Below are 26,171 nucleotides of genomic sequence, written 5' to 3'. Positions count from 1 at the left end.
AACCGACAACAGGTACTGCGCTGTGTGTCGGCTGCATCTCTGCTGTGTGGGACTGGGGTTGAACCTGTCCTCCCCCTTTTATGATTTCTCAAGTATCTTCATTTCCAGAGCATGAAATAGTAACTTTTCTCCCTGAAAACCTACCAAGTAGGAAACAGTTGGCTGCTCAGAAGAGAGAAAATTAAATTTTGTGGGGTAAACAAGGTTGCTAATTAGCTGATGTGCTGTGCAAAGTTAATTTATTCCCAACATGTCACGGTGCCAGCCCTGCCTGAAGAGCCTGTGCCGCGTGGCTCTGGCTGACCCTCAGGGCCAGCAGTCGGCCTTACCGGGACCCTTGGCCTTACCGGCCCCCTTTGTCTTCCCATGTGCAGGAAGAGCCCTTTGTCATGTTCCGTAAGTCCGACACGGCCCTGTTTGGGAATGACCGCTTTGAGGGATACTGCATCGACCTCCTGAAGGAGCTGGCCATCATCCTGGGCTTCACCTACGAGATCCGGCTGGTGGAGGACGGGAAGTACGGGGCGCAGGATGAGAAGGGGCAGTGGAACGGCATGATCAAGGAGCTCATCGACCACGTGAGTGAGGCGCGGGCAGCCGGGGCTGCAGAGGGGCGGCTGTGCCCAGGCTGTTCCCGGGGCTTTCCGCATGGGGTGGGATGGGAGCCTGCTGCTCGCTGGCTCTGGATACCCACAGCAAGCTCCTGAGGATGCTGCTGCTCTGCCCCTGGCAAACATGGGCCAGGGCATGACACTGCGTGGCTCAGGGCCCTGAAACGTCCCAGACAGCCCTGCTGAATGCAGCCAGACTGCAAGAGCAGGTGTGCAGGGGACACTTTAGAGTATTTTTTTTATAAACGCAGCTCTTTTCTAAAATCTCCTGGGACAGAGCTCCCCCTGCAACAGAGCAGCTGTGCTTTTCCTTCCACTGCCACTTCTAAAAGCCCATTAAACACCAGTGAAACTGGTGTGGCAGCTTTTACTCTCACAGCCACCAAAAAGTCACCTCGTCTGAAACCTCAACTCGTGGCTAGAGGTTGCTCAGTTTCCTAATTAGATATTTTGCCTCCGGCACATCCTGTGATCCCAGAAGCCCAGGTAGGGAGGTGAGAAGAGCTGGTGTTTTTATGAATTTCTGAATCCCAGAAAAGGTCTCTGGAAGGAAAGATCAGGACAAAATTAATCTATGGTCTCCGCAGCACAGGCAGCAGCCTGAGCAGTCCTAGAGCTCTCCTCCTGAGCAGCCTGCTCAAGTGGTGCAGCCCTTGGAGCACCTCTCAAGTTCCTGGCTGTATTTTTAAAACATTGCCTAAGCAGAAAAGAGACAAAAATAATGCCACGTACGTGGCAGCTGTGATGCTCTAACGGTTCATGTGAGAGGACGGTATTTGCTGGGTGAGTCACTTCAGTAAATGAGCTTCGCTGTGAGCAGAGCATTGTCTGGCGGTGAGGCTGGGGAGCCGGGCTCAGGGATGTAGGCGGAGTTCCCAGTTTAGGCTTGTCTGCCCTAAATGACATTGGACAAGTTGCTTTTGTGCAATACTTGCTCCATCTGTAAAATGCAGATGATAATGATTGTCCCTTATAGGGACAAAGTGATGCTTAGTCACTTTGCGAAGAGAGTGGTGATTAAAGTTCTCAGGTGGCTCACTCTGGAGAAGTGGGAAGTGTGGGAAGGGAAAGCAAAGACAGCCCTTGGGGGAGCAGGACGCTGTGTCTCACGGGGGAACATGCCACAGGCTGTGCAAACCTGCCTTTGTGGGTTTGTTTCCAGAAAACTTCACACAGCTCAAAATACAGATTTCAGAGTCTCTTAAGCGAGAGCCTTAAGTTAGACAAGTGACAGTCTGCGTCCCAGCGGAAGAGGCTCGTGCTCTGCCACTCCGAGTGACGTGTGTGACACAGCCCGGCCCCGGGACATGGCCTCCTGCCATCCTGCACCACTGCCAGAGCAGTTTGTGGCTCTCACCGCACGGCACCTGTAGTGCAGGGCAAGGAAGAAGTAAATGCTCCAAAGCAGGAAATAAAATAGAGGGAATAGAAGCCAGACCATCATTTAGTCCCAACCAGGGCACTTCCAATGTCCTGCAGGGTGCTAGAGGGCTCTCAGGAGGCTTTCAGCCATCCCCAAAACTGTGTGTGGCCACCTAGAAGAGACACACTGAGAAGAAGGGGTGGGGGACAACCTCATTAAGTAACACAAAATTCAGGGTCAACCTGCACTGAAGTATGCGTTGGCTAACTATGTAAAAATCAGATTAACACACAGCGACAGGAAAGGACCAAATCCCCTCTTCTTCCAAGTTTTACTGTGGCATCAGGTGGGAGCTCTGCCTTCCAACAGGCGTGGCTGGGTGCGGGCTTCCGAGCAATTTATAACCATTGCCCAAACCCCGTACGAAGCCATTATTTTCTTTATCTGCATGTCATTGCTTTTTATAGCAGTGTTTATGTAAAGCATTAAAAAGTGAAACTGCAACCAGATGGGGCCCTTCCTCAGCAGCAAAGCGTCTTCGGATCGTGTGGGGAAGGGAACAACTGATCGGCACTCTGCAATGGGAAAGTTCAAACTTATTTCACACCTAGTAGGAAAAGTGTTGGCGACAGCATTCAAACAAAGTTGTAGTGATGAAAACAGGGCTGCCCACACTGTGAGTTTGATATCTGGGCTGGCTTTCCTCCACATTCAGTGTCTCCTTCTCATAAAAGAATTGGGATCATTCAGGTGGGAGCGTAAAGCAGGTAGCATTTTGTGATAAAGCAGGTAGGATTTTGTGCCCTGGGCAGAGGGTGCTCCTGAGGTGAAACAAGAGGCTGAAATAGTGATTGTTATCACTTGGAAGGCCTGGGGGCCATGGGAACCGCAGATATACCAGGAATAGCCTGATCCGAGGCTGAAATTCCATCAGAAGGAGCTGGGCAAAGCATGGGGCAGCCCACCATGCAGGGCAGCCGGCTGCAGGGATGATAAATCCAGCCAGGGAGGAGCTGGGAGCCGGTACTGGGCAGGGTAGCGCAGGTTGGTGTGTAACGCCCGTGTTCCAAGGCCCATCACACAAAGGTGTGAATCACAGAGCGTGCGAGGGAGGATGGGCTGTTTACACACTCAGCCCTCCTGGCTTCTTTTGGAGTCACGCATCATCCTCCTGCCCCCATCCTCTCTGATCCAGGCATGCCTGGCCACAGGCAGCAATGCCTTAGGCTGTGATCCTTTGTAAAATCGCTTTGTTTCTCGTTTGGCCTTAAGCACAAACAGGAAAAGCAACAGCAGCGGGAGCAGCTCACAGCATGACCCCATCTTCCAGGTCTCCCCTAGCCAGTCTGGAGAAGACAGCCTGGTGTGGTTAGCTGCAAAACGCCCTGCCCCCCTGCCTTTCATCTGCTGCTCGTCTTCCATCACAGAAATCCCTGGTTTGGGGGAGTTTAGCCCATTCCCTGGAGAACTAGGCTCTTTCCTCCCAACAGCTGGTTGTTTGCTGTCACTCTCCCTGGCCACTCTCGCAGAGGAGCCTCAAGCAGATGGACCATGAAAGCTGAACTCGCTCTCGCCCCTGGGGAAGTTTGGGGTACCCAGGTGACACAGAGAAGCTCCCATGTCTCCCACCCATAATAAACAGGGAACCTGGCAACCGCCAAATCTCCTCCTTTCAGCAGCAGCCAACTGTTCTGGGTGTTTATTCATAGAAATCATTATTGATACAAACAAAACTACACCACGCTTTGCAGCCCATCCACATTCTGGTTGGCTGGCAAAATAATGCCTGCAAATCTTCCCTATTGTTTGTGGGCAGAATCACATAAAACCTGCAGAATGAGTTGTTCTGGACATTTTGCACAAACTTGTTCACAAATAAAACTTGTCTTCTGCGGAGACAGTGCATATCAAATTTCCATTCAATCTGCAACTTCGTGTGGGAATAAAAAAGGTACGAAAAATAATAGGGTTTCTAATGGAAATCCCTGCCAACGGTAACTATAGAGAAGATGTAATATCTATCCTTAGGGACGATTTATGACAGTTGATTTAACACTTTCACAATAAATGGGCATTTATTGACAGTAAATTCTGGCAGAAATACATATTGCACCACATTGCCACGTTCCCATTAACGTGCCTGCACCGGTGGATGTTTATTTCAGATGCCGTGAGCTGGGGATTCATTTGGAAGCCACTGGGCCAGGAATAGGAAAAAACTAATTTTGTTGGCTGAAGTGTCTCTTGTTTATGCAGTGCAGAACTCAGCGTTAGGGAGGAGATGGAAATAAGCCAACCAGCTAGCTGCACTTTCTCCTTCTGTGCTCAGGATCGTTAATGGGCTGGATTCATATTTATCAGATTCAGCGATCCAGGTGAAGGGAGTGTACCAAAGTGTAGACCTCGGGGAACCCTGAGGTCTCTGCTTCTCCAGGTCTCCCTGGACCTGCTTTCCCTCCCCCGGCTCGCTCACCTGCCAGGAACCCGTGGGATAGGGCTTGCCTGTAAAAACACAGCCCTTCTCACAGGGATCCTACAGCCTTTGACATCCCTTAGGAACTACTAATGGTAGTTCCCTCCCCAAGAAACTTCCCAAAGGATTGATTACAAGAGGCCCAACAGGACTACATGGCCCTCACTGCTCCTCTTCAGCTTACAGCTAGTTTTGTCCTGCCGACATCTGTTCTTAACTCACCCCGACAGGAAATAAACTCATTGACAGAAACTGTGTCTAAATTAGGACTGAAATTGTGTGAGCAGCCATTAGAGCAGGAGTCAGTGAACACCGATCCCTACACTTGGTGTCAGGTTGGGGTCTGCCTGGGATGCTGCCGGGCACAACCTCACCCTCCCCAAGCATCACTTCTCACGCTGAGTGTCCTCCTACCCCTGGCCAGCCAAGGGGAGGGCCAGGGGCATGAGGTGCTCAGCAGGGTGCTCAGCAGAGCTTGGCCACCTGCTAAGGCAGCAGCAGCCCCTCTCTCTGCAAGCCCTGCAAGACAGACTCGTCTGAGCCTCGTTCCCCAGCGCTCTGGGATGTCTGTGCCCGAGGATGCTTGGGCGCTGGCTCCACCGCAGGGAACGATGGAGACAGACAGGAGCAGGGCCAGCATGCGGCATGGGGACAGGGTGCTGGAGCGTGGCATGGCAGGAGCAGAGATGGGACCTGAGGCAGGGTGGTGGGAGCAGAGGAGCAGAAAAGCACTAAGCCTCAGCGCTGGCAGAGGGATAAAGTGTCGATGCTGCCAGACAGACACCTGAATAACAACTAAATAAGTAAAATATGCACTATTTACCTGTCTCTTAGGCAACACACAGACAATTAGTTTATGTAAATACCTAGCTCCGATTGGCAAAATAAGCACAGAGACACCTTATTTTCTTGAATAAATATTTATCTTGGGGCTTATGGTGTTTGTGGGCTCTGCCGTGACTGGCCATCACACGCAGCTTTCCTCCGGTGGAGGTGGGATGCTGCAGGATTGCCACCCTGGCCATGGCTGTGCAAGAGCTGTTGTGTCCTGCCGGTCACATTCCTACGATAACTGAGAACTTGAAGATAAGACTTAACGTTTTCTGATAACAGCCAAATATCTCTGCAGAGAATACAATCCTTCGTCCCCTGAACGCCCGGTGAACTCACATCAGTTCCACCCAGGTGAAAACGCTGTACACTGGGTGGATAAGGAGATCTGAACCCTCCAAGGTGTGTTAGAGAAATGTCTGCATTTGGTGCGTAGTTGCCTTGGCAAAATTCATCTTTTTGGCCTCAATTCAGCAGAACACTTAAGAACATACATAAGACTTGGAAGGGCGTGCAAGCTCCAGTAAAACAGAAGCGTGTGCTTAAGTGGTTTTGCTGGATAAGGGCCTTTAAGCCACTGGCACTTGCTATAATTCCTCATTTTTAATAAAAACCATCTTACTGTGCAACAGCATAAAAGTTGGGGCTGAGGGAAGGAAGCAGTCAGGGCCCGATAATTGACTTCCCGGTTTGTAATGTCAGAGCATGACAAATGAAAGCTTCACCCTTGGTGGGTTTTGATTTAGATCCTCTCAGTCAGCAAACCCTTAATTAGAGGCCACCTTCAGAAAAATCTGCATTGGTAAAAAGGCTATGGAAGTGCAGCCCCGCGCTGCCTTTAACAGCTGAGGCCAGCACACCAGGCTGGGCCCCCAACACAGGCGCCGCTCTGCCCGCGCCTGACATTTGCTGCCAAGGACGCGGGGCTGCCATCACATCACAGCAGCTGCTGAAATGACACCGTAAAATTTTATTTCTGCGCTAAAAGCGGTTTGATCCTTGGGCATCCATGCAGATTTCCCTCTTCATTTTCTGAGGTAAACTCTGAGCTGTTATTCAGCGATAGTGTTTTGACAAATGTGGCCGAGGATCCTGCAGGCAGTTCCCGGTGAGCACTGACCACGGAGCTGCTCATTTGTTTCCTCCTTCAGAAAAATCCGTAGCCAAATCCTTCAGTGTCTCCATCGGCTTTCCCTGTTGAGTCAGGACACCCACACAGAAGTGACGGAGGAGCTAAAACGCTGCATTTGTTTCTCCATTTCTGCCTTGTGACTTTGGAGACCAATAAGCCACAATTCTCAAGCGTGGGGAGGGCAGCCGAGCCCCAAAGCTGCTGGGCATCCAGAGATGCTGACTCTGCTCCTCAGATGCAGAACTTGACCAGCCCTGTCCCCTCCTAAGACACCCTGTCCTTCAGTTTCCATCAGCATCACCACCGATGGCACCAAAGGGATCATTGGGAACAGATTCTTTCATGTTTTTTCCCTTGGTATAGAATTCCTGAAACGCTTCCGTTCAGGACCTCTAAAGCTACATTCTTTGGAGAGGAGACCCTTTCATACACACACACATGTATGTAACGGTTAAGAGGTCATGTAGAAACTTTCTTACAGAAGAAGGCCCAGATTCCTGTATTTCACAATATTCCACTGACTTCCATCAGAGAAAGGTCAACAGAGATGATTGTTCTGACCGTCCTCCCCAACACAGGCCAGAGATCTTCACCGGTTTCATCAGGGAACCAACAGTTTCTGTTGGAGTAAAGCATGTCCCAGCGAGACAGCTAGTACTGATTTAAAGTTTGCAAGTAATGACAAATCCACTATATCTCTAGGTAATTATCACTCAGGGTTAATTCAGAATTTTAATGTGCAGAACCAGATGTTAAATAAATCTCGTGCGGGTACGCTAGGCACGTGGCGGGGGGAGTACTGCTCAACTTCACACACGTGATTTGTGCGCCTGCGTGTCCTCCACATCAGTGGTACCAGGAGAGAGATGTGCAGCCCCCAGCAAGGCACTGGGGTAGCCGTGCATGTACTGACTTACAGGGTTTTTAGGAACCTGAATGAACCAGAAAGAAGTTGTATGTGGCTGCTCACCGAATCTAGCGTAGGAATTATTAAATAACAGAAATAGCAAACACAATCATTGCTCCAAGAAGCCAGGATGAAGAACGCACTCAGCTAAGTTCCTCGTGCAGCTCAGCAGTTGCAGCATGAGGAGATGTGAAGCCCACCGTTAATTAGCAGCAGCAATTCCCCAGCAGGGCTTGCAGCCACACGCATGGCCAAAGGACACTCTGGCAGAGGCACGGCGCAGACTCACCTCATATGCAAAGGGAGGGGGGAACCCCAGGGCGGCGCTTTGGGGGGTTTTTGGGCCAATACTGTAGTGTGAGCGGTTCTGAGGGGATGGAAACGGCGCGGTTTCTCATGCTTCTTTCCCTCTCCCTCCGTGTCTCTGCTGTGCACAGAAAGCTGACCTGGCCGTTGCTCCTCTCACCATCACCCACGTGCGGGAGAAGGCGATAGACTTCTCCAAGCCCTTTATGACGCTGGGGGTCAGCATCTTGTACCGGAAGCCCAACGGGACCAACCCCAGCGTGTTCTCCTTCCTCAACCCCCTGTCTCCTGACATTTGGATGTACATCCTCCTCGCCTACCTGGGGGTCAGCTGCGTGCTGTTTGTCATAGCCAGGTAAGGGACGCTGGCGCCACCCCACCCGGCTGCCATCAGGCCACATCTGCTGTCACGCGACAAGACCCCGCCACCCGCTCTGATGTGCTTTGCTACCTGGTGTATCGCAGGGACCTAACCACCCACTGTGATTACTTTTGGTCCGTTATCCACGGGCAGGCTGGTTGCCTGGTGTGGGGCTGCTCACAAATGCCAGACCCCCGAGCCCTGTTCTCTTCTGGGCCCGTATCCCAGAGTGGCTGTAGGGGTGATGCAAACCCCATGGCAAACATTAGAGATGAGCTATCCACAGGGAAATTTGTTTCCTTCCCGTAGCTCCAGCCGGTGTTAGATCCTTTGTACTGCTTTACCATACCAAGTGCTTGTTTGTTTGCTTTATTAACATAAACCTCTAAGCCTCTTTTGTCTATCAGGGCAGCCAGTTCCACAGATTTAGTAGACTTCCAGCACAAAAGAATTTTTAAAACGCGCTTTCTTTTACAATTTGGGAAATTCTGTTGCCGTTGCATTTCACCAGCACCTCCCTGGTGCAACGAAGGGAAATTTTCCCGCACTGTATCATTCCTCACCATTCATGTTCCCGTTTGGTCACTTCTCACCCACCTTCTCCGCCGTGTCCTGACACAAAGCTCCCACGTCCCACACTGCGTTCAGCTCCTGTCTCTGAACCCTCACCAGCAAAGCTCCCATAAACCCTTCCCTATATCAAAAGAATGGAGAACCCGTTGCTATGGATCAGACAATGTGTCTGTTTACAAAATTAATATGCATCTAATTAGCATGTTTAAAACCTCTATATTTAAAAGCAGTCAAATTTGCATATATTTGCATGTGTTATTAATTTCACAGGGTCTTTGATGACACACACAGTCCAGGGCTGCTCTCAACACGCAATTCCACCTTTTCAAACCAAATCAAAGCACTTGCCCCCCTCCTGCCAGGCACCTGCCCTCCCCAGCCAGGCGCAGCCCCCTCTGGATATTTAAATACTTTGCACAAACACCATGCCCAGGGAAGTTCCCCAAGCACAATCTGCACTTAGACACTCATTTTTCATTCCCTCCAGTTCAAGTTATGCCAGCGGTGCCTTGAGAAACCTCCCTGCAGACACCCACACCTTGGAGTGGGACTCGGGTCGACCCCCTTCCCCCAAGGGCTGCTGCGCTCTCCTCAGAGCATCCTTCAGAAACCAGCTTCTGTCTAATCCACTGACATCAATCAGATAGTCAGAGTAAAGATTAAATACGGAACTGCAGCAACCAGAATCCATTAACCCTCATGTTACAACAAATCGGCAATTTTCAACATCCCTCAGGTCCACGGAGGCGTTTAGAGATGATTTCCTGAGTTTACTCTGTAATATCCTAATTACACGTAACAGCAGTTGTCAAAGCAAACTCGGCTTAGCAGGCAGCATTAGTGCTCCAAACCATCTGGGATGGCGAAGCAGCTACATCGCCCGATCCCTCCTCTGCAGAGGTGCGGAGCTCGAGAGGACACACAAGGCCCTCCAGGATCAAGATTTCAACCCCAAGCACTCTCCTCCCTAGCCTCTGCACTGCTGCTCTACCGAATGGAGACACGCCAGGTTCCCAGGCACTTCCCCCAGGTTCCCCAGGAGCTGGCGGCTTTGCCGGCTGTTTGCAGCGTGTGCGCTGGGGAGCACGGGCCCGGGCTCTCGTAGCGTGGTACAAACAGCAAACCAGGAAAACAGCCTCGCAGCTCGTTTCGGAGAGCAGGAGTGTACACGACACTCAGAAATGGGAGCACGTGTTCACACGATGCCTTTTCACAACAGGCCGTGAAATCGTTGCTCCATGCCCCAGCCACCTCTGCCCTGCAGAGCCCAGCTGGGGACAGGGTGGCAAAGCACCGCTGTTGGCTTCATCCTGCCCCGATGCCACCCCTGGGAAGGCTGTTGCGGGCTCTGGCGGGGCAGGACAAGGACCTCAGCAGTTTGCTTTGTGCCAGAGAGGAACCAGGCACTTTCAGCAGGGAAAGATACCCATCTGGGAAAATGAACCCAAGGTAATACAGAAAAAAAGAGCACTGCGATGACTGATAGAACTCTTTCACTTAATGTCTCCGTTAGCCATGCAGAACATAGGTGGATGGGCTCTGCCCCCATAAAATATTAGCCAGCTCATGCAGCTTGCAGTGACCATTCAAATACAATTTTACATCCATGAGTTTATTTTTTCCGACTCCTATGATGGCCAAATCCAGCCCAAATTGTCCAGATCCCACTTTCAAAGCATGTTAAATGTGCAAATTGTACCTGCACATGAAATTCATTGTAGTAAACCCTGAGGAAGGTTGAAGGAAAGGCTAGGACAGGCCCCCATGTGAGAACACCCTAGGTGCCTCGTTGTACAGACAGGAATATCTAAATGCCCTTTGGTACCTAAATGCCTTTTGGTACTCCTTTGGTACCCAGACACCCTGACGAGGTACCAGCCCCATACCCTCACTGCCCAGGAGGCGCAGATCAGGGCTAACCCAGGCCCAGCGTGTGCCCGAACTTGTGGCTGTCGCCCTCGAGAACAGAGTGTCTGTTGTGACACCCCTTGCAGGATGAACAAGAGGGTCAGGACCCCTTGCTGTGCTGGGCGTTGTGGCTGGCACTGAGGGATGAAAACCCAAAGAACTGCGCTTTCCTCTCTGTTCTTCTTCTGAAATGCCCCGAAATGAGCATCACCATCTCTCTACATCATAGCAGTTATGATGCAGTACAACGGCTTTTCCCTATCAGGCTGTTTTTTGGCTGAAATTGAACCTATAAAATATTGCAATTACCGTTTCTTTTTCACAATTTTTGCTCCTGACATTTTTTCTGTCTTCCTATAATTTCAAAGAACACCAAGTATTCGGTGTAATTAAGGTTCTGCAGGAATTATCTTTTTAACACATAGAGATGAAGAGCAAAAGATTTCATGGGGGAAATATTTACTGCATTCAGAAGTACTGGAAACAATATCTGCTTCTGACCCCAGCAAGGCCTCCAAAATTCAATTCTCAGGAGAAAACCACAGTCAAAACAGCGAAGCCTTAATTCAAAGACATGAGTCTCCCGAACTAAGGCACCGGAGTCCCCTACTGATGCTATAATCATAGGTCAATGCCACTTAAAATCAACTTAGGAACTATCTAGAGCCTGGCAAAGGAGGTATTTGATCCACCTCCTTTTTTAATCAGTCTTCCTTAGTTATTGATGGTGCCTCTGCTCCAAACCGCCCCAGCCCCCAAAGAGCTATCAACACCAGCAATTTATAAGGCTTCGTGGGGGTAATTTGTCCGGTGACTCTGGTGCAGCTGGCTGATTTCAATTGCCACCCATCCACAGACTCACAAGGCCTTCAAAATACAGCTAATCACCTTCGGGTACCCACAGGATGAGTGGGTTTAATATTCATCTTAATTGGAATGAAGACTGGGTCATCCATAAGAAATTTCTCTTGAGATGCAATTTAGACTCAAAAGTATTTTGTGTTCGATCTTTAAACTTCCTCTGAAATGCTCCCGTTTCCCTGCCAAAAAGGCCAAGATGAGACAAGAAAAGAATCACTGGTTTTGATGAAATATTCCTCAGGCCCCATTCCGCACCCAAGGAAGAGGGAAGCCAGCCCCAGCCCACGGGGAATCCTGAGCACCCCCATCTATTATGGCTCCAGCTGTATGGGGTCAACAAGCTCTCCTCGCTCCTTCCTTCATTAATGAAGGATGGTCCCAGCTAATGGTCCCACTCGCTTTTCAAGCATGAGAGACTCTCGCTGCTTTGCAGTTTTCTGAATATTTCTCTGTCATTTGAGCAGCACCAGTAGGTTTTCACTCAGATCCTTAAAGCTGTGCAGTGTGCCATCTTGTCAGGCTCATTTCATCTCACCCGTTCCCTTTCGGGTCCCTATTCTTTCATTGGCAGCGCAAGAAAGTTTTCATCTAATTCCTGAACTCTGGCTTTATTCGAAAGAAAGGGCTTAGTCGCCATCCTTTATGCACCTCTGGCATAAATTTCCAGCACGTTTAAAGGAACAGGCAGCATATAAAGCCAGGTCTGAATTCAGCCTGATTCTTTTTTCCTTTCTGATTTTCTCATATTTAACAAAGCAGAGGGGGGTGGGCAGTAAGAAAGGCGCAGCCATCACCCGGCCGAACCAGCAGGACTGTCAGGGTGCAGCCTGAGCGAGGGCTCTGGTTCTGCTCTCTGCAAACCCCGAGCGGGCAACAGCCCCCGCCGCAGAAAGGCAAGATAAAAGGGTGGGGGGAAGGAGAGGTCGCTACCCTGTATCTTGCATATGGAAAACAGAAGCAAAAAGTGGGATGAGATGCACCTAGAATGAACTTTTCTAAAACTGCAAGTCTTGTGTGTTGCACCAAGTCCGTGCCCCGTGATGGGGTGTTCCCTCCCCTGACTCACCCCGCTTGGTTCATGTGCCTGGGGACCGCGGCCCCGTGCTGCGGGACACCCCCACACTGGGCTCCGAGGGGTCTCAGGGCACAACTGCGCAGAGCAGAGGCGGGGGTAGCTGTCGGCTTGGGGAGTTGTGCCGGGGGGCACCTGGGCGAGAGCGGTGGCCCTTTCCTCCAAACACATCCAGCTCTCTCAAACTAAGCAACGAGACGTCTCCTTGGGTCCCTGCGTGCCTGGCGGAGGAGTACAGAGTGAAACAGCTCCTCATACGAACTGTGGGCTGGCCTTTGAGAAAGGGCTGCTGTGAAGCTACAGGGATTTCAGAGGGAAGCTGAGGTGATAATTAATGCCTGGTTCAAAAGCAATTATACCAATTATGTTTTTAATTTAATCTCAGCAAAATTTGGGACTCTTAGAGAATGTAAACAAACAGCTCTAAAAATACTAGCGTGTCTCCTGTTGAGCATCCTCCCCAGCTCCTGGCTGAAGGAGCTATGTTCTCAGCAGTGCTTGTCTACCAATGCCAGGCAGGATTTGCAGAGAGATGATCATAGAAGATTGCCAAGAACTACAGGGTGTCCATGGAAATAGGTGCCCATGGGGCATGAGTGTTCTCCCACCACCTGCAACAGGCCGAGGGTCGCAGGAGTCCACGCTGAACCAACACCAATTGCCACGGTCAGGAGGGTGCCCTGACCATGCAGGATTCCTGCTTGTTGGGACGGTGGGAAGTTCTGCTTCTCACCTGGCTCAATCCCACCCCAACTCCCATGTGCACCAGCAGAGGTGTACCCTGAAATACTGCAGTTTGTCCCAGCTACTGCTGCAGAACCACCGCAGCATCTCCCCTCAGTTGATGGAGAAATGCCATTTTTCCCATGTTTTAGAACTGTACCATACAGGGCTCAAGGTTGCATGTCTGCACCACATCCCATCCCATAGCCACGTGCTCCAGTTGCTGTCCCATGGTGCAGCGTTGCAGAGATGATCCAAAGGACTGAAGGCTTTGGGGAAGCAGCCTGAGATACCACAGAAGGACCTGGCTTCCCAGGTTTCCTTGCTGTCAGCAAAGCAGGACACGGGGCTCTGAGCCATGCTGGTCACTCCTGAAAGTCTTGGCTGAAGTGTCTTTTGCTTTAATAAACCCCACAACCAAAGGAGTCAGCAGGTGTGGGCAGCAACACAAAATGAATTAAGGCTCTTTGTTTCCTCTCCCTTTAGGATCTTGTCATGTTACATCCCAACTAACAAGCTCTCGCTTTCTATGTGTCACCGTAGGTTCAGCCCATACGAGTGGTACGATGCTCATCCCTGCAACCCCGGATCAGACATCGTGGAGAATAACTTCACCCTATTGAACAGCTTCTGGTTTGGGATGGGAGCGCTGATGCAGCAAGGTAGGGCACTGCCTCCCCCCACACCCCCCACGGCCGGTTCTCCACCACAGACCCTTTGTCGTGGATATTTAAATTTAAAATGTACTTTGCTTGCGACAGGAGCAAGATAAAACACCCCAACAGGCACAGAAGCGCGTGTCGGCACCAGCTGCCGGCTGGGAAGCAGCGAGGTGTGCGAGAGGGGAGGCAGCTCTCCTGCAGCACCTCCCGGGACCCGCTGCTGGTGCTCCGGCTGCTCCTGATGAAGATGTGCACAGTGCACAGCAGCACCCAAGGGACCTGCTCCCCAGGGAGCTATCAGGGCTGCCAGCTCACAGGGGGAACCGGCTGCAACCTGCAGCTCAGGAGCCCTTGGTGACCATGTGTGTTACCATTCGCTCTGACCTTCCCCTCCACGCAGACACGCACCGAGCCGTGCCAGTTCTCCTGCGCAGCAGCGATGGAGAAAGGGAGAGGGACGTGTGCCAGGACCAAGCCCTACCTGGGGCACCCCAGGAAAAGGTCCAGGGGTTTTATTCCAAGAAAGCCATCCCATTTCTTCATAGTCAGAGCAGGCTGGAGCTTTTCAGTCTTCCTTTTTTTTGGGACCTGCCCCTACTTGTACATTCCGCCTTCTGTGGGCTAAAGCCCCTGTCCCATCAGCTCACCCCACTCCAGGGACAGACTCCTCGCTCGATCCATGAGCTGCGGCCGGCTGCCGGCACACACGTGCCACTGCACAGCCGGAATTGCTCCAGATGATGTGTGCACGCCTGGGCAGGTGCCAGCAGGAGCAACATCCCAGTCAGCCATCTGGAAGCGCACAGCCGGATGACGGAGCGGTGGTGGGCTCACACGCGTGCTGCCTCTGTGCCCAGGGAGCACACTGGGCCCCAAGGAGGAACACCCCTTCGCTCTCCCTCCGTTGCCTAATTCTCCACACTCGGCAGCATCCCACAGATTCTGTTAATTCAAGCAATTTGTTTAATTTCAGGATCTCTGTCCTGGCTCCCTCTGTTTTAATTCAACTTTTAGAGAAGACAGGGCAGCCTGCCCTCCGGTCTGACTCTATTTTCATCCTCATCTGGTCATTCTGCACACTGTGGAATGGCCTGAAATTCCCACTAGCGCAGGCACAGGCTGCTGGGGCAAAGAGGATAGCGAGGAGCTCCTCCAGGCAGCTCTGCTGGCAGCCACTGAACGTCTTCAGTGTTACTGGTGTAAAATACCACAATGACAGGGACCTCAGAAATGGGATCTGGATGGGATTGCATTCATCTCTGTGGATGGAATAGAGCAAATGGAATATATAGAGATGGAATGAATAGAGTAAATCTGTTAGGAAGACAGCAGAGGGGGAGCTTGTGAGCAGCTCTGAGTAAGGACAAAATTCAGCTGTGATCTAATTGCAGAAAATCCAGGAATAGAAATAAGTGGAAGACGTCAAACATTTGTCACACTTTCATTTCCCATATATCAGTAGTTACACCCAGAGAGCAAAAGAACCACAGCACCGGCGTGGCGGCATGGAAAGTGCTGCTGCTCCGCACTCCTGCTGCCGCGTGCAGCACAGCTCCTTCCCAGATCTCTGCTGCCCTCATGGACACTGACAGTTCCCAGCAAGACGCTTTAGCAGGATGAATCAGCCTCTTATCAGATGCTGATAAATGAGAAGAGCTGTATTCTTTTTAACTCTATTCTGCATCTAAGAAGAAATATATTTCAAAGCTAGGCTGATGTCACAGCGTCCCGCGCATCAAAGGGCAAGAGATGGAATGGGAAAGAAGCAGGATCTTGAGAAGAACTGAAGCGACCCTTGATATCCAAGGCTCCTCTGCTTCCTGGTGCCTCCTTGCAGCACTCAGATAGGAGAAAAGCAACGCCCCGTGTGTGCTTTGATGTCACACTGCCTAAAACTGCTTGGCAAAGTCCAATCTTTGTTGCAAATGCCAGGTTGGATATATCCTCTGAAGGCAGTTGTTTCAAACCCAAAGCTCATTCCTGGCTTGGTATCTTGGGTGATTACAAAAATAGCACAACCCACTTAGTCCTTCATGTCTGCCCAATAAAAGCCATTCCAGACCTGTTACACCTTTCATGCCGTAACAGCTCCTGCTTCCCTACTTCTGACCAGTATTCAAAGTACTGGACCCTGATAGTTCCTTTCTCTCTCCGTTTGATTTTTTTTTTAAGCCTTGTGTATTTGAACACGCTCCCTAGAGTGAATCCTTTGAAAAGTAATCCATATAAAAGCAAAGCACTTTTTAAATGGCAGAACAAAACACTCATAAAAGTTCATAAATGGCTTGCTATTTAAATCTCGTAAAAGCAGCCCAGTTAATTACTTCAGTTTGAACGTTTCCTGTAAATTGTGCACTGTACCCAAGGTCAGCAATAAAGGGAGAGGGTTTTTCTGCAAGTGCTACAAAAAACCCCACTGATTTCCTTGTGTGCAAGATGTCTGGATAATTTGCCTCAAAAGCAGTTGGCTTTAATTGCATAGATGCTACAGTTTAGAGAGTGAAACATGAGCCTTTATATATATATATATGAGTGTATATAATGTACGTGTATATATAGAAACAGGTCCTTTCTCTCTGTTTCCTCTTCCTTCCTTCTCCTTCCCTCTCCCACCCCAGGCTCTGAGCTGATGCCCAAAGCACTGTCTACACGGATCATTGGTGGCATATGGTGGTTCTTCACCCTAATTATCATCTCGTCCTACACGGCCAACCTCGCTGCCTTCCTGACGGTGGAGAGGATGGAATCTCCCATCGACTCGGCAGATGACCTGGCAAAGCAGACAAAAATAGAGTACGGGGCAGTGAAGGATGGAGCTACTATGACCTTCTTCAAGGTGAGACCAGGCAAAGGCTATCTGCCGCCCAGGCAGCGGGAGCGAGGACAAAGAACCAAGGACAAAATCCGCTTACGCCACCACTCTTTCTCCTTATGAGCAGGTTGTTCAGTCTCGCTCCTTGCCTAGATGTGGACAGTTTAGCTCACCTTGATTCATACTTTGGACAAATCCCCCTCTCCCTGATGCTAACTGAAGTCACAATTACAAAATTATATTGATTTCACAGCTCACAGCTCATACCCTTGGCGCAGACACCCTAAAACGAAGCACTTGTTAGGCACAACAGGACAGGTGTATCTTATATTGAAACCCTACAGAAAATGTTACGTGGCCTAAAGAATCATCTTCCCTGTTCTCACATCACACCCATTGCAGCCCCTTCCTGGTCTCTGCAAGAACAGCTCCGCAGAGCCCCCAAGGCTGACCCTGCCAGCCTCAGGGACAGAGAAGCGAGCAAACGAAACCTAAAGCTGGATAGATGTTGCAAAGTGCCCTCCCTGACCAGTATTTTTACAGCTGAAATACCTCCTGCGCCTTTCAGCTTACATTACATGTAGTTACATTAATGTAGTTAATTCTTATTAACCTCTGAAACCCAGTGCAAGGTAACACCACCAATGCCTCAGATTCAGATCTCATTAATTTCTTCTCTTTAAAGCATAATTACTTTCAGAAGTCAGCCACCACAGAGGAGGGTGCTAAGAGCACTCGTATTTTGAAGGCTTCAGTGAGTCCAGAGGAGGCCACGGAGATGCTCCGAGGGCTGGAGCCCCTCTGCCATGGGGACAGGCTGGGAGAGTTGGGGGTGTTCAGCCTGGAGAAGGAGTTAAACGGAAAGAGGGAGATTGAGATGGGACATCAGGAAGGAATTCTTCCTGCAGGGGGTGGGGAGGCGCTGGGACAGGTTGCCCAGAGCAGCTGTGGATGCCCCATCCCTGGGAGTGTCCAATGCCAGGCTGGATGAGGCTCGTAGCACCCTGGTCTTAGTGGAAGGTGTCCCTGCCCATGGCAGGGGGTGGGACTGGGTGGGCCTTAAGGTCCCTTCCAACACAACTGTGCTGTAACTCTATGATATTTCACTATTCCCTCTAAAATGGAAAGAAGCCGAGAGGCTTAACAAGACCTTAACTTTAAAACCACAACTAGTCTGTACATACACACTTTAAAAAAAAAAAAAGTGAGAGAATAAAGAAATGGAAATGAGGGGCGATTAGTTTAAGGAACGATGTCCCTGGCTTGGAGGGGAACTTAAATTCAAGGATGAACTCAAAAAGTCATCCTTCAGGGATGGTTTGGAGCACCTGGAAGGTGCCTGCTGCACTGCCCAGGGCCCAGCACTGCCCATGCGTCCAGCCAACGTCGATGCTGCTCTCCTTGGCGAGGCTCGCGGAGCTCCCGCAGACCAGAGCCTTCGGCTGCCTCCTGCTGGGCAATATTCCTTCCTTCCTCTTATCCCAGTTCAGAAGGAAGCACACGGGACAAAGTGGGACAACCGCAGCTTGTGCTTCATCCGCAGGCAGCGCCTGGCACGCCACAGCCGTTCGCACAGGCACAGCGTAGGGACAGCTAGACCAGGCCGTCAGCAGTTTAATTGCCAAGACTCATTAAAGGAAGCCAGAGTGCTGAATTTTAATAGCAAGAAACAGCAGCATTCTTCCACAGCTTCTCTTGGCTATGACTTGGCTCAGGAGCCACTACGCTTTCCCAATCTCGATGTCACTTTGACAGGCAGTAACACGGATTGGTAGAGAAACATGGAAGATACGGTTTGATCTTTAATTAATTCTGGGAAATGAGAACGTTGCACAGAGCAGCAGGTTGCTTCTGGTTAGTTTGCTTTCTGCAGTGGAGCTGGTGCATGCAGGTTTGTCTTTGGCGTGGTGAGATGCATCATGTCACCTTCCAAAAGCCATATAACGCTGGAAGAGCTATCAGGGAAAGACAGGCTTTCACTGCTGTGTTTTAACTACTCCTTCCAAAACGAGTTTTATATGGGAATAAAAGGAAACTGTCTTTTATAAAAATCATCAAGGGCACAGTATATTTATTGTTTCATATCATTATCCATCATTATCCATCAGGTTTCTAACAGGGCATTTGGCAGGATTTATTGATGCGCAGTGTTTTCCTTTTTCTTTTTTATTATTACTGTTGTTTGGAGATGAGTACTATGGGATGTCCCTTCTGACAAGCGTTTCGGTTAGTGGAGCAGCAAGCGCATGCGTGGGATGCTACGTTCACTTGTCCTTTGCGTATGGAGAAACACGGGAGAGCCAGAACTTCTCCCACCCCTCAGCGAGGTCCTTCTCAAATGGCTGGGGAATCCCGCGCCCCACTGTCACGGGGCACCCGTCAAGCAGCACAGAGGAATGGGGGATGGAGGAACGGGTACCTCCGGTGTCTGCGGAGCATCTGCACTCCCTGAGGATGGGAAAGGCCAAGTGCACGAGGCTTCACGTCACCTTCCTCTGCTCTGCTGCGAAGGGCGGCAGCTGCTGTGCGACTGGAGACGCGATGGCCAAGCGCTCCTGGAGTTTGTTGGACAGACCGTCATCGCTGGGACAAAATCCTGACTGGGATTGCCCAGTGCACGTAATTTTGTGGATTACCCACTAGGATTTAGCCCAAATGGCTACTCTGCGTTAAAGCAGCTGCAGACCACATCCACTGACCGCCCGTGACTGGCTGGTCACCATCCTGCGCTGGATCTCACCAGGGTCTGACCACTCACGGAGAGCACCATCCTGGGAGCTGATCGTTGGGAGCAATGGGGAATGGGAGGAAGAGGAAGACAAACACCTTGCACCCTGTTCCCTGAGACGGTTTGCGAAGCACTGACCCGTTTTTATGCCTGAGGTCAGGCTGCCCAAGGGTTCATGCAGAGCCTGACCCAAGCCAAAACACATCTCTGGGGCAGACCCACTGCGAGGCGTCTTGCTCCCACAAAGGTTTTATCTGGGCTAACCAGCTACAGCAAAAGGGAGCAGAAGAAAAGTTTTACCAACCACACTGGCAGATTTCGACTTGGTGAAATGAACTTTTGAGAAGCTATTTATTCCCCAGCAATGCAGATCGAGTTACAGGAATAAACACAGATCCATTAATTTAGGAACAGCATCTAGCGTTCACTGTAAATCATGCCAGAAAGCCCTCCTATCCTGCAAAGGATGCTGTCTCCCTCTGAACGAATGCTGGGTGTCATGTGCGGTTTGGAGTACAAGTGTGAGTGTGTGGATGTGTGTACAGAGACATTCCCTTGTACAGAAATGTTAAATCCTCAAGAGTAAGTATCTTCAGTTGGTGAAAATCAATTTATTTTTTTTCATACAGGCTGGAATTGAAAATCTTAAGCCTGAAAGTTCCTCTCGTGCCAATTCCACTGATAAAAAAGCGTATGTGTCTTGGCAAGATGCCTTGTGGTGGCTCCTCTAAACTATTCCATTAATTTATTTGGGTGACTGGTCCTGAAGTGCTGGTTATTAAAGGCAGCTTCTGAGCTGTGACTCTAAAGAATGAGTTTAGAGGCGTCCTCGGTGTCGCTGCAATGGCTGCATTCAGAGGGGCTGGCACTCAGCTTTTCATACGTGCATCTCACTTAGCACTAACGCAGGGTTTATTAGGATGCGGAGGACAGCGGGCCAGATTCCGATGGTTTTTATCCTGACCAAAACAAGGAGAAGCTCCACTCGCATGAATCGGTGGGAAAATGTAAGCAGGAGAGAGACACGATCTCTCTGATGAACCATGGCTGCGTGAACGTCAGCGCTAAACTACCGCCTTTGCTTATTAGCAATGATCTCCATCATTCCGAATGTTCAGGAGTTCCTGACTCTGGAATTCCTCTGCCAGGAAGCAGTCAGTGTCAGGCCATTTATCTTAATGCTTCAGAGCAACCAAGCAGTTCCTCTTCATCTGCATTTGGCAGCAAAGCGAAGCTGTCCTCAGGGGGGCCTGGGGAGGAGGCAGGGGCACCAGAGGGTGTCTGCCTGCCACCGGCTCACACCGCTGTTGTGCAGCCCACCAAGCTGATTCCACAGAGAAGAAATCTGCACCCGGCCACAGCAAACATCAGTTCAAACCAGTAAGAATTTTAAAAGCAAATTACTGAAGCTGTAAAACCAGGTGTCCAGCAAAACAAAATATACTCACACACAAGAAGTCCAGCAGCAAAACCAACACAATTCCGTGCATCCTTTGCAGACTGTTAAATTACTGCTGAGATGGTTTTGCTTACTTGAATGGTCTAGCTCAGGTGACACCACCCAGATTTCCATAAGCAGGCGACCCACCTCTGCAGTACGAAGTATTCCAAGAGGAAAGGGAGGAAGGAACAATTTTGCCCCACTCGGAAAACAGTGGTCGGAGCTCTCCGGAGCGCGGTACGCTGCCCACCACAGTGGCTCTTGCAGGTCCTGATTGATGACCGCTCTCACCATGACTGACAACTGCTTCCAAATTGGACTTTTTCAGAAGTAGCCAGGTCTATCAAACTGCCAGCGCTGTGCTGAGAATTACAGCTGGGGAATTTTCACTTGGAAAAGGAGTGTTCTTATCACATCTTAGCTACGTTAAAGAAACTAATAGGAAATAAATTCCCCGTGAGGAGGCAGTCGGTTTTAGACTACGGGGAGAGCCGGAGACTGCCTTGACCAGACAGGTGTCCATCTGCCCTGCCTGCACCGCGGGCTTGACCTGCCCTCCCTGAGGGAGCAAGCACAGCATTATCTTTGGGGAGGATGAGGCCACTGCACCCAGCGGTGTGTCACTGGGGGAGAGAGCCCTTCTCTGCTGAGGGGCTCACCCTGCGTTGCCAGGTCTCTGCTTCGGCTGGTGCCTGAGGCGTGAGCAAGCAGCGACAGGTAGCGCTGGCCTCGAGGCGAGCCCTCACCCAGGGATGCTCCAGCCCGAGTGCTCACGCCGCCACGGGTGTCCCCAGACCCGTGCCCCAACCCAGGACACCCAGAGCAGGCTCAAAGCAGCAAAAGCCAGGCTCCTCCTGGCATTTGAAAACACAATTAAGTCCTTTCAGCTGGTCAGAAGCGGTGATTTAAGAAGAGAAAAGTGTTTTTTCTCTTCCAGGGAGCCCTGTCTCATGTAATTTAAGTTACCTGAAGAGCTACAATGCCTCATGCAAGTCCTATTAGTTTCACTAAATGCAGCCTATTGATTTTTTGCCAGTTTATTTTGCTCTATGCTTTAAACTGGGAGAACACTGATGTTGTTTAAGAGCTCTGTGTCAACACCCAAGGAGCATTAAATGCGGGAAGAGGAGGAGAGAAAGGGAGAGCCAGTGAACCCAGAGGCCTCTGATGTGAACTATATAAATGTTAAACAAGTCGTTATCAGCCAGCCAAGTATGCTATTCATTTCAATTACCCATTGTCATGCACAGATATTTAATAATCCTTTTGGAGGCTACATTCCTTGCTGCTCTTTGAGGTTTGATAGATGCCACAAATCTACCTTACAGGCACTGGCCCAGATTTTCAAGTGAGGGAGATTATCCTGCCTCTTGAATGAAGTTTGCTCCGGCACATCCACTACTGCACGTTCATCAAGCGGATTATAACAAGCTTGAGCTTTAAGTGAGAAGAAATGAGTCCATGGTTATTTCAGTCAGGGTTAAAGACAGAGGAACAGCCTTTGTCACTGGCTACACTAACCAGCTTTGGGGTGTTAAGCCGCGTGCCAACTGCTGTTAAATGTGCTGAAAAAGGAGGCGGACAGGCAAAGTTTCCGAAATACAAAGCATTACAGGGGACGTTTTTTCTAGCTAATCTGCCCTTATTCATAGTGGTTTTATGAGAAGAACCTATGCTGGCATGTTTGGGGCGATACTGAAAAATGAGGGGTAGATGTGATAGCAGCAGTTGGGTTGGGATGAGCTGGGGCTCCATCTCCTGCTTTCTTATGGAAGGACAGAGGCCGGAAAGGGAGATAAAGGACAGCTAAACCAGCAAGAGCAGTTCTGCTGCAGCGACTTCAGTAGCTGCAGGTGAGCAAACCCTTACTCCAGGCAAAGCGCAAAGACTTATCAGCCCCTCCAACTTATCAGCCAGCTTCAGGCTCTTGCTAAGTAGTGTTGTGGAGGCGGAGGTTTTGGCTGACTAAGCTGCCTCTTAGAAAATAAGAGACCTAAGAAAAACAAGAAATTAGGGAGAAAAGAAGAATGGCACATAAAGGACCAGGAGCAGCATGAACACAAGCCTCAATTTCCAAGTGTTTTTCCACAGCTCAGCCGGATGGATAGAGCTGGTTTGATGGGTTACGTTCACCCACAGCAGCACGGTGACCAGCCAAGGGGTGAGCAAGCCCATGTGCTCCCCTGGGGAGTCTTTCCAGACCCAAGCCCGTTATGTCTTTTCTGCCACCCTACTCAGGGACAATTGAGAAGGTGGTCAGAGATAAATGGCATATTTCAACTGTTATGGAAAGGCATAAAATAACCACATTTCTTCTCACCCAACACATTTTCCGGAAGAAGAACAAAAATTCACATGAGTAGTAAGCTAGAAAACATATTCCTCCTTTTTTAACAGAATGCCTGCTGGTAGTGGAAGAATATCCATGTTTATTTTTAGCCAGAAGACAATCTTCCTGAATATTTCTATGCCTCTGTTTATGTGGATACGTTAAATTTGTTTGGCAGTTGCACATATCTCAGAGGAGACATGTTTCCTTGCGATGCTTGAGGAAAGACAAAAATATAATAGTGTGTGTGCAAAAGAGAAAAACATGCCCCCTGAAATGTTCTGTCTTCTTTCATTGTGCAGAAACATTACGGGATAAGCAAAATTCTGGTTAGGAAACTAATGCTTTTAAACAGATATCGAGGGCCTGTCACACTACGAGGCCTGCAGGGCAGGGTCTGGCTGTACCTTCCCCAGGCAGATGCACCGTCCAGCCCCACAGACAGGATCGGGTCTCCAGAGCAGCGCCGCTTTCTGCCGAGCACCCGCACCACCATGCTGGAGCCTTTGCCTCTTCTCAGGGCAATGTGAAGCCAAACGATGCTGGGCAGGGGGCGTTGGGGGGTATTTACGGCACAAATTGGTTATAGCTCCATTACCTGATCTGTTGTCAAACTGGTACTACCATTTACTGTAAAGAGGTGAGGTTTCAGCAAATAGACTAATTCTTATTTTGGGGTTCTGTTTTTTTTCCCCCCAGAAATCCAAAATTTCCACATTTGAAAAAATGTGGGCTTTCATGAGCAGCAAGCCCACCGCACTTGTTAAAAACAACGAGGAAGGAATCCAGCGAACGCTCACGGCCGATTACGCCCTGCTGATGGAGTCAACCACCATCGAGTACATCACCCAGAGGAACTGCAACCTCACGCAGATCGGGGGGCTCATCGATTCCAAAGGCTACGGGATCGGGACTCCCATGGGTAAGTGGCCACAGTGGGGTTTCTGTAGGTAGCCCTGGAGGGGGGGCTACTTACCACAAATACAAGGGATGGGATTCAGACAGTCCAGTACCAACAGCAAATCTCCAACCACCAAAGCTCACGCTGTCTGCCCGCTGAGGAGCAGTGTGAACACCCCCGCTGTGCGCAGACATCCCCTGCTTTGCGCGATTCTCATCCCACTTCCCCTCCATATGTAACGGTGTTCCCCGTCCCCAGGGTCGCCGTACAGGGACAAGATCACCATTGCCATCCTCCAGCTCCAGGAGGAGGACAAGCTCCATGTAATGAAGGAGAAGTGGTGGCGAGGGAATGGCTGCCCTGAGGATGAGAACAAGGAAGCCAGTGCTCTGGGCATCCAAAACATCGGTGGGATCTTCATTGTCTTGGCAGCAGGCTTGGTGCTCTCCGTCTTCGTGGCCATGGTGGAGTTCATCTACAAGCTGCGCAAAACGGCAGAGCGTGAGCAGGTACTGATCTCCTCGGTCTCCCTGCACCGGCACTAGCCCAGTCGTTAAGGATGTTGAACACAGACCCCAGAGACAGGCAGGGAGATGGGCAGAGGGATACAGCCCTGTCCCTGCTGCCTGGAGGTCCAAGAGCCCACAGCCCAAGGGCTGAAATGCAGCAGCCTCGAAATGCCATTCCCTAAGGCTCATTGCTTCTGTTCCACTCCAGCAGCCTCAGGTCAGGGGGCAAATCATGTCTGCTCTGATGAGGGTTATCTGCTGCTGCAGTGACTAGACTAGTAAACATCTGTAGGGTTATTTTGTGCAAGCCAACTAGTAAGTCATGAAAATCCGGATGGAGGTCCCTGGGAGGGACCTCTCTGAGCTGTTACAGCCACTCGCCACCATCACATGCAATCCTGTTCCATATTCCGGGCATAATGTATACACACATGAAGCCTCCATCTCTTCTCCACGCTCCTGTTCAAAGAGCCACAAGGAACCTGTCAGGGTCTGCCAGAAACTCTCATACTATCTTACCAACCTCTCACAACACCTGCCCAAACGGCCTGTCTCACCCGCACTGGCTGACCAGTGCTCGCAGAACACAAGGACTGCTTTGATGGTGTTCCCTCTTCTTTGCGTGTCGTGGTGCAGGAAGTGGAAAGCGCGTTTGCGTGCATGACCAGAAATCAAAGCGAGCTGCCCATGTGATGGACTAGATAGATAAAGGAAAGCTGCCCACTAGCAAGCCCAGCAGGATTCGATAGCCCTCTGATTCCCAGCACATAAATCCACCAGACCCCCAGCAGGGATCACACAAAGCACCGGCACTCCAAGGGCCGCCTATAGCTCTGCCTTTTTGCAGGATTTAGCGTGTCACAGCTACAATTCTCGTTAATCAGACACCCGTGCATCACCGAAGTGCCACTAAGCACAGCTGATGCCTTCAACGCAGCCTAAAACTTTGCTTGCCCTCTGCAGAGCCTAGTTTCATCCTCCTCCTGCTCACGGAGAGGTTAGCAGAATGTTTTGCCGGGAGTAACGGTGCTTTTTGTCCCTGCTCTCCCCAGCGCTCCTTCTGCAGCGCCATGGCCGACGAGATCCGGCTGTCGCTCACCTGCCAGCGACGGGTCAAACACAAGCCCCAGCCACCCGTCATGGTGAAGACGGACGCCGTGATCAACATGCACACGTTCAACGACCGACGGCTGCCAGGGAAGGACAACATGACCTGCAACACGGGATTGACGCCTGTGTTTCCCTAGGGCACGGGAATGGGGGAACGGGAGGGAAGGAATTGCAGCAGACGAGGCTGGATACAGTCTTAACTAGGAAGAAAGGATTAAAAAACAAGAAAAAAACAGAAAAAAAAAAGCGCCTGGGTTTGGTTCATTTCAAGAACAAGGCCTTTACAACAGAGCTGCATCGATCACCGGCACAGAATTAAGAACTTCGAAGCACGGACTGTAACATGGGTCTTGGGGCTTTTCTGTTTTGTTTTTGTTATTTTTCGTTCCATTTCTTTTTTTTTTAACGCTTAGATCCTACCAAGCCTCATGGAGTCCAAACACACCACCATCCCGGAGTCTGATGTTTACATACTAAAACCACATGGAGGCGAAATAAGAATTGAGCCAAACTGACGCTCGGCGGGTCCGGAGGAGCCCCTGAGCAAGGCTTCTGTAG

At 50.3% G+C, this 26,171-nt stretch overlaps 1 protein-coding gene across 1 annotated transcript in view; it reads left to right on the top strand.

Moving 5' to 3' along the window:
- GRIK3 (glutamate receptor, ionotropic, kainate 3) overlaps positions 1-25,861 on the top strand; it is a 67,404-nt gene extending 41,543 nt beyond the window's left edge. Inside the window, exons 11-17 of the mRNA XM_010160692.1 lie at positions 375-578; positions 7,755-7,978; positions 13,665-13,783; positions 16,402-16,619; positions 23,793-24,015; positions 24,253-24,503; positions 25,556-25,861. Of these exons, the coding sequence (XP_010158994.1) occupies positions 375-578; positions 7,755-7,978; positions 13,665-13,783; positions 16,402-16,619; positions 23,793-24,015; positions 24,253-24,503; positions 25,556-25,750 (1,434 nt within the window). The 3' untranslated portion in view covers positions 25,751-25,861. The remainder of the gene's footprint in view (positions 1-374; positions 579-7,754; positions 7,979-13,664; positions 13,784-16,401; positions 16,620-23,792; positions 24,016-24,252; positions 24,504-25,555) is intronic.
- The last annotated feature ends 310 nt before the right edge of the window (positions 25,862-26,171 follow it).

This window comes from Eurypyga helias, unplaced genomic scaffold, assembly GCF_000690775.1.
Source record: "Eurypyga helias isolate BGI_N326 unplaced genomic scaffold, ASM69077v1 scaffold13431, whole genome shotgun sequence".
In the NCBI taxonomy this organism is placed as follows: Eukaryota; Metazoa; Chordata; class Aves; order Eurypygiformes; family Eurypygidae; genus Eurypyga; species Eurypyga helias.
Note: the sequence above shows the minus strand (reverse complement) of the source record. Positions and strands in the feature narration are given on the sequence as shown.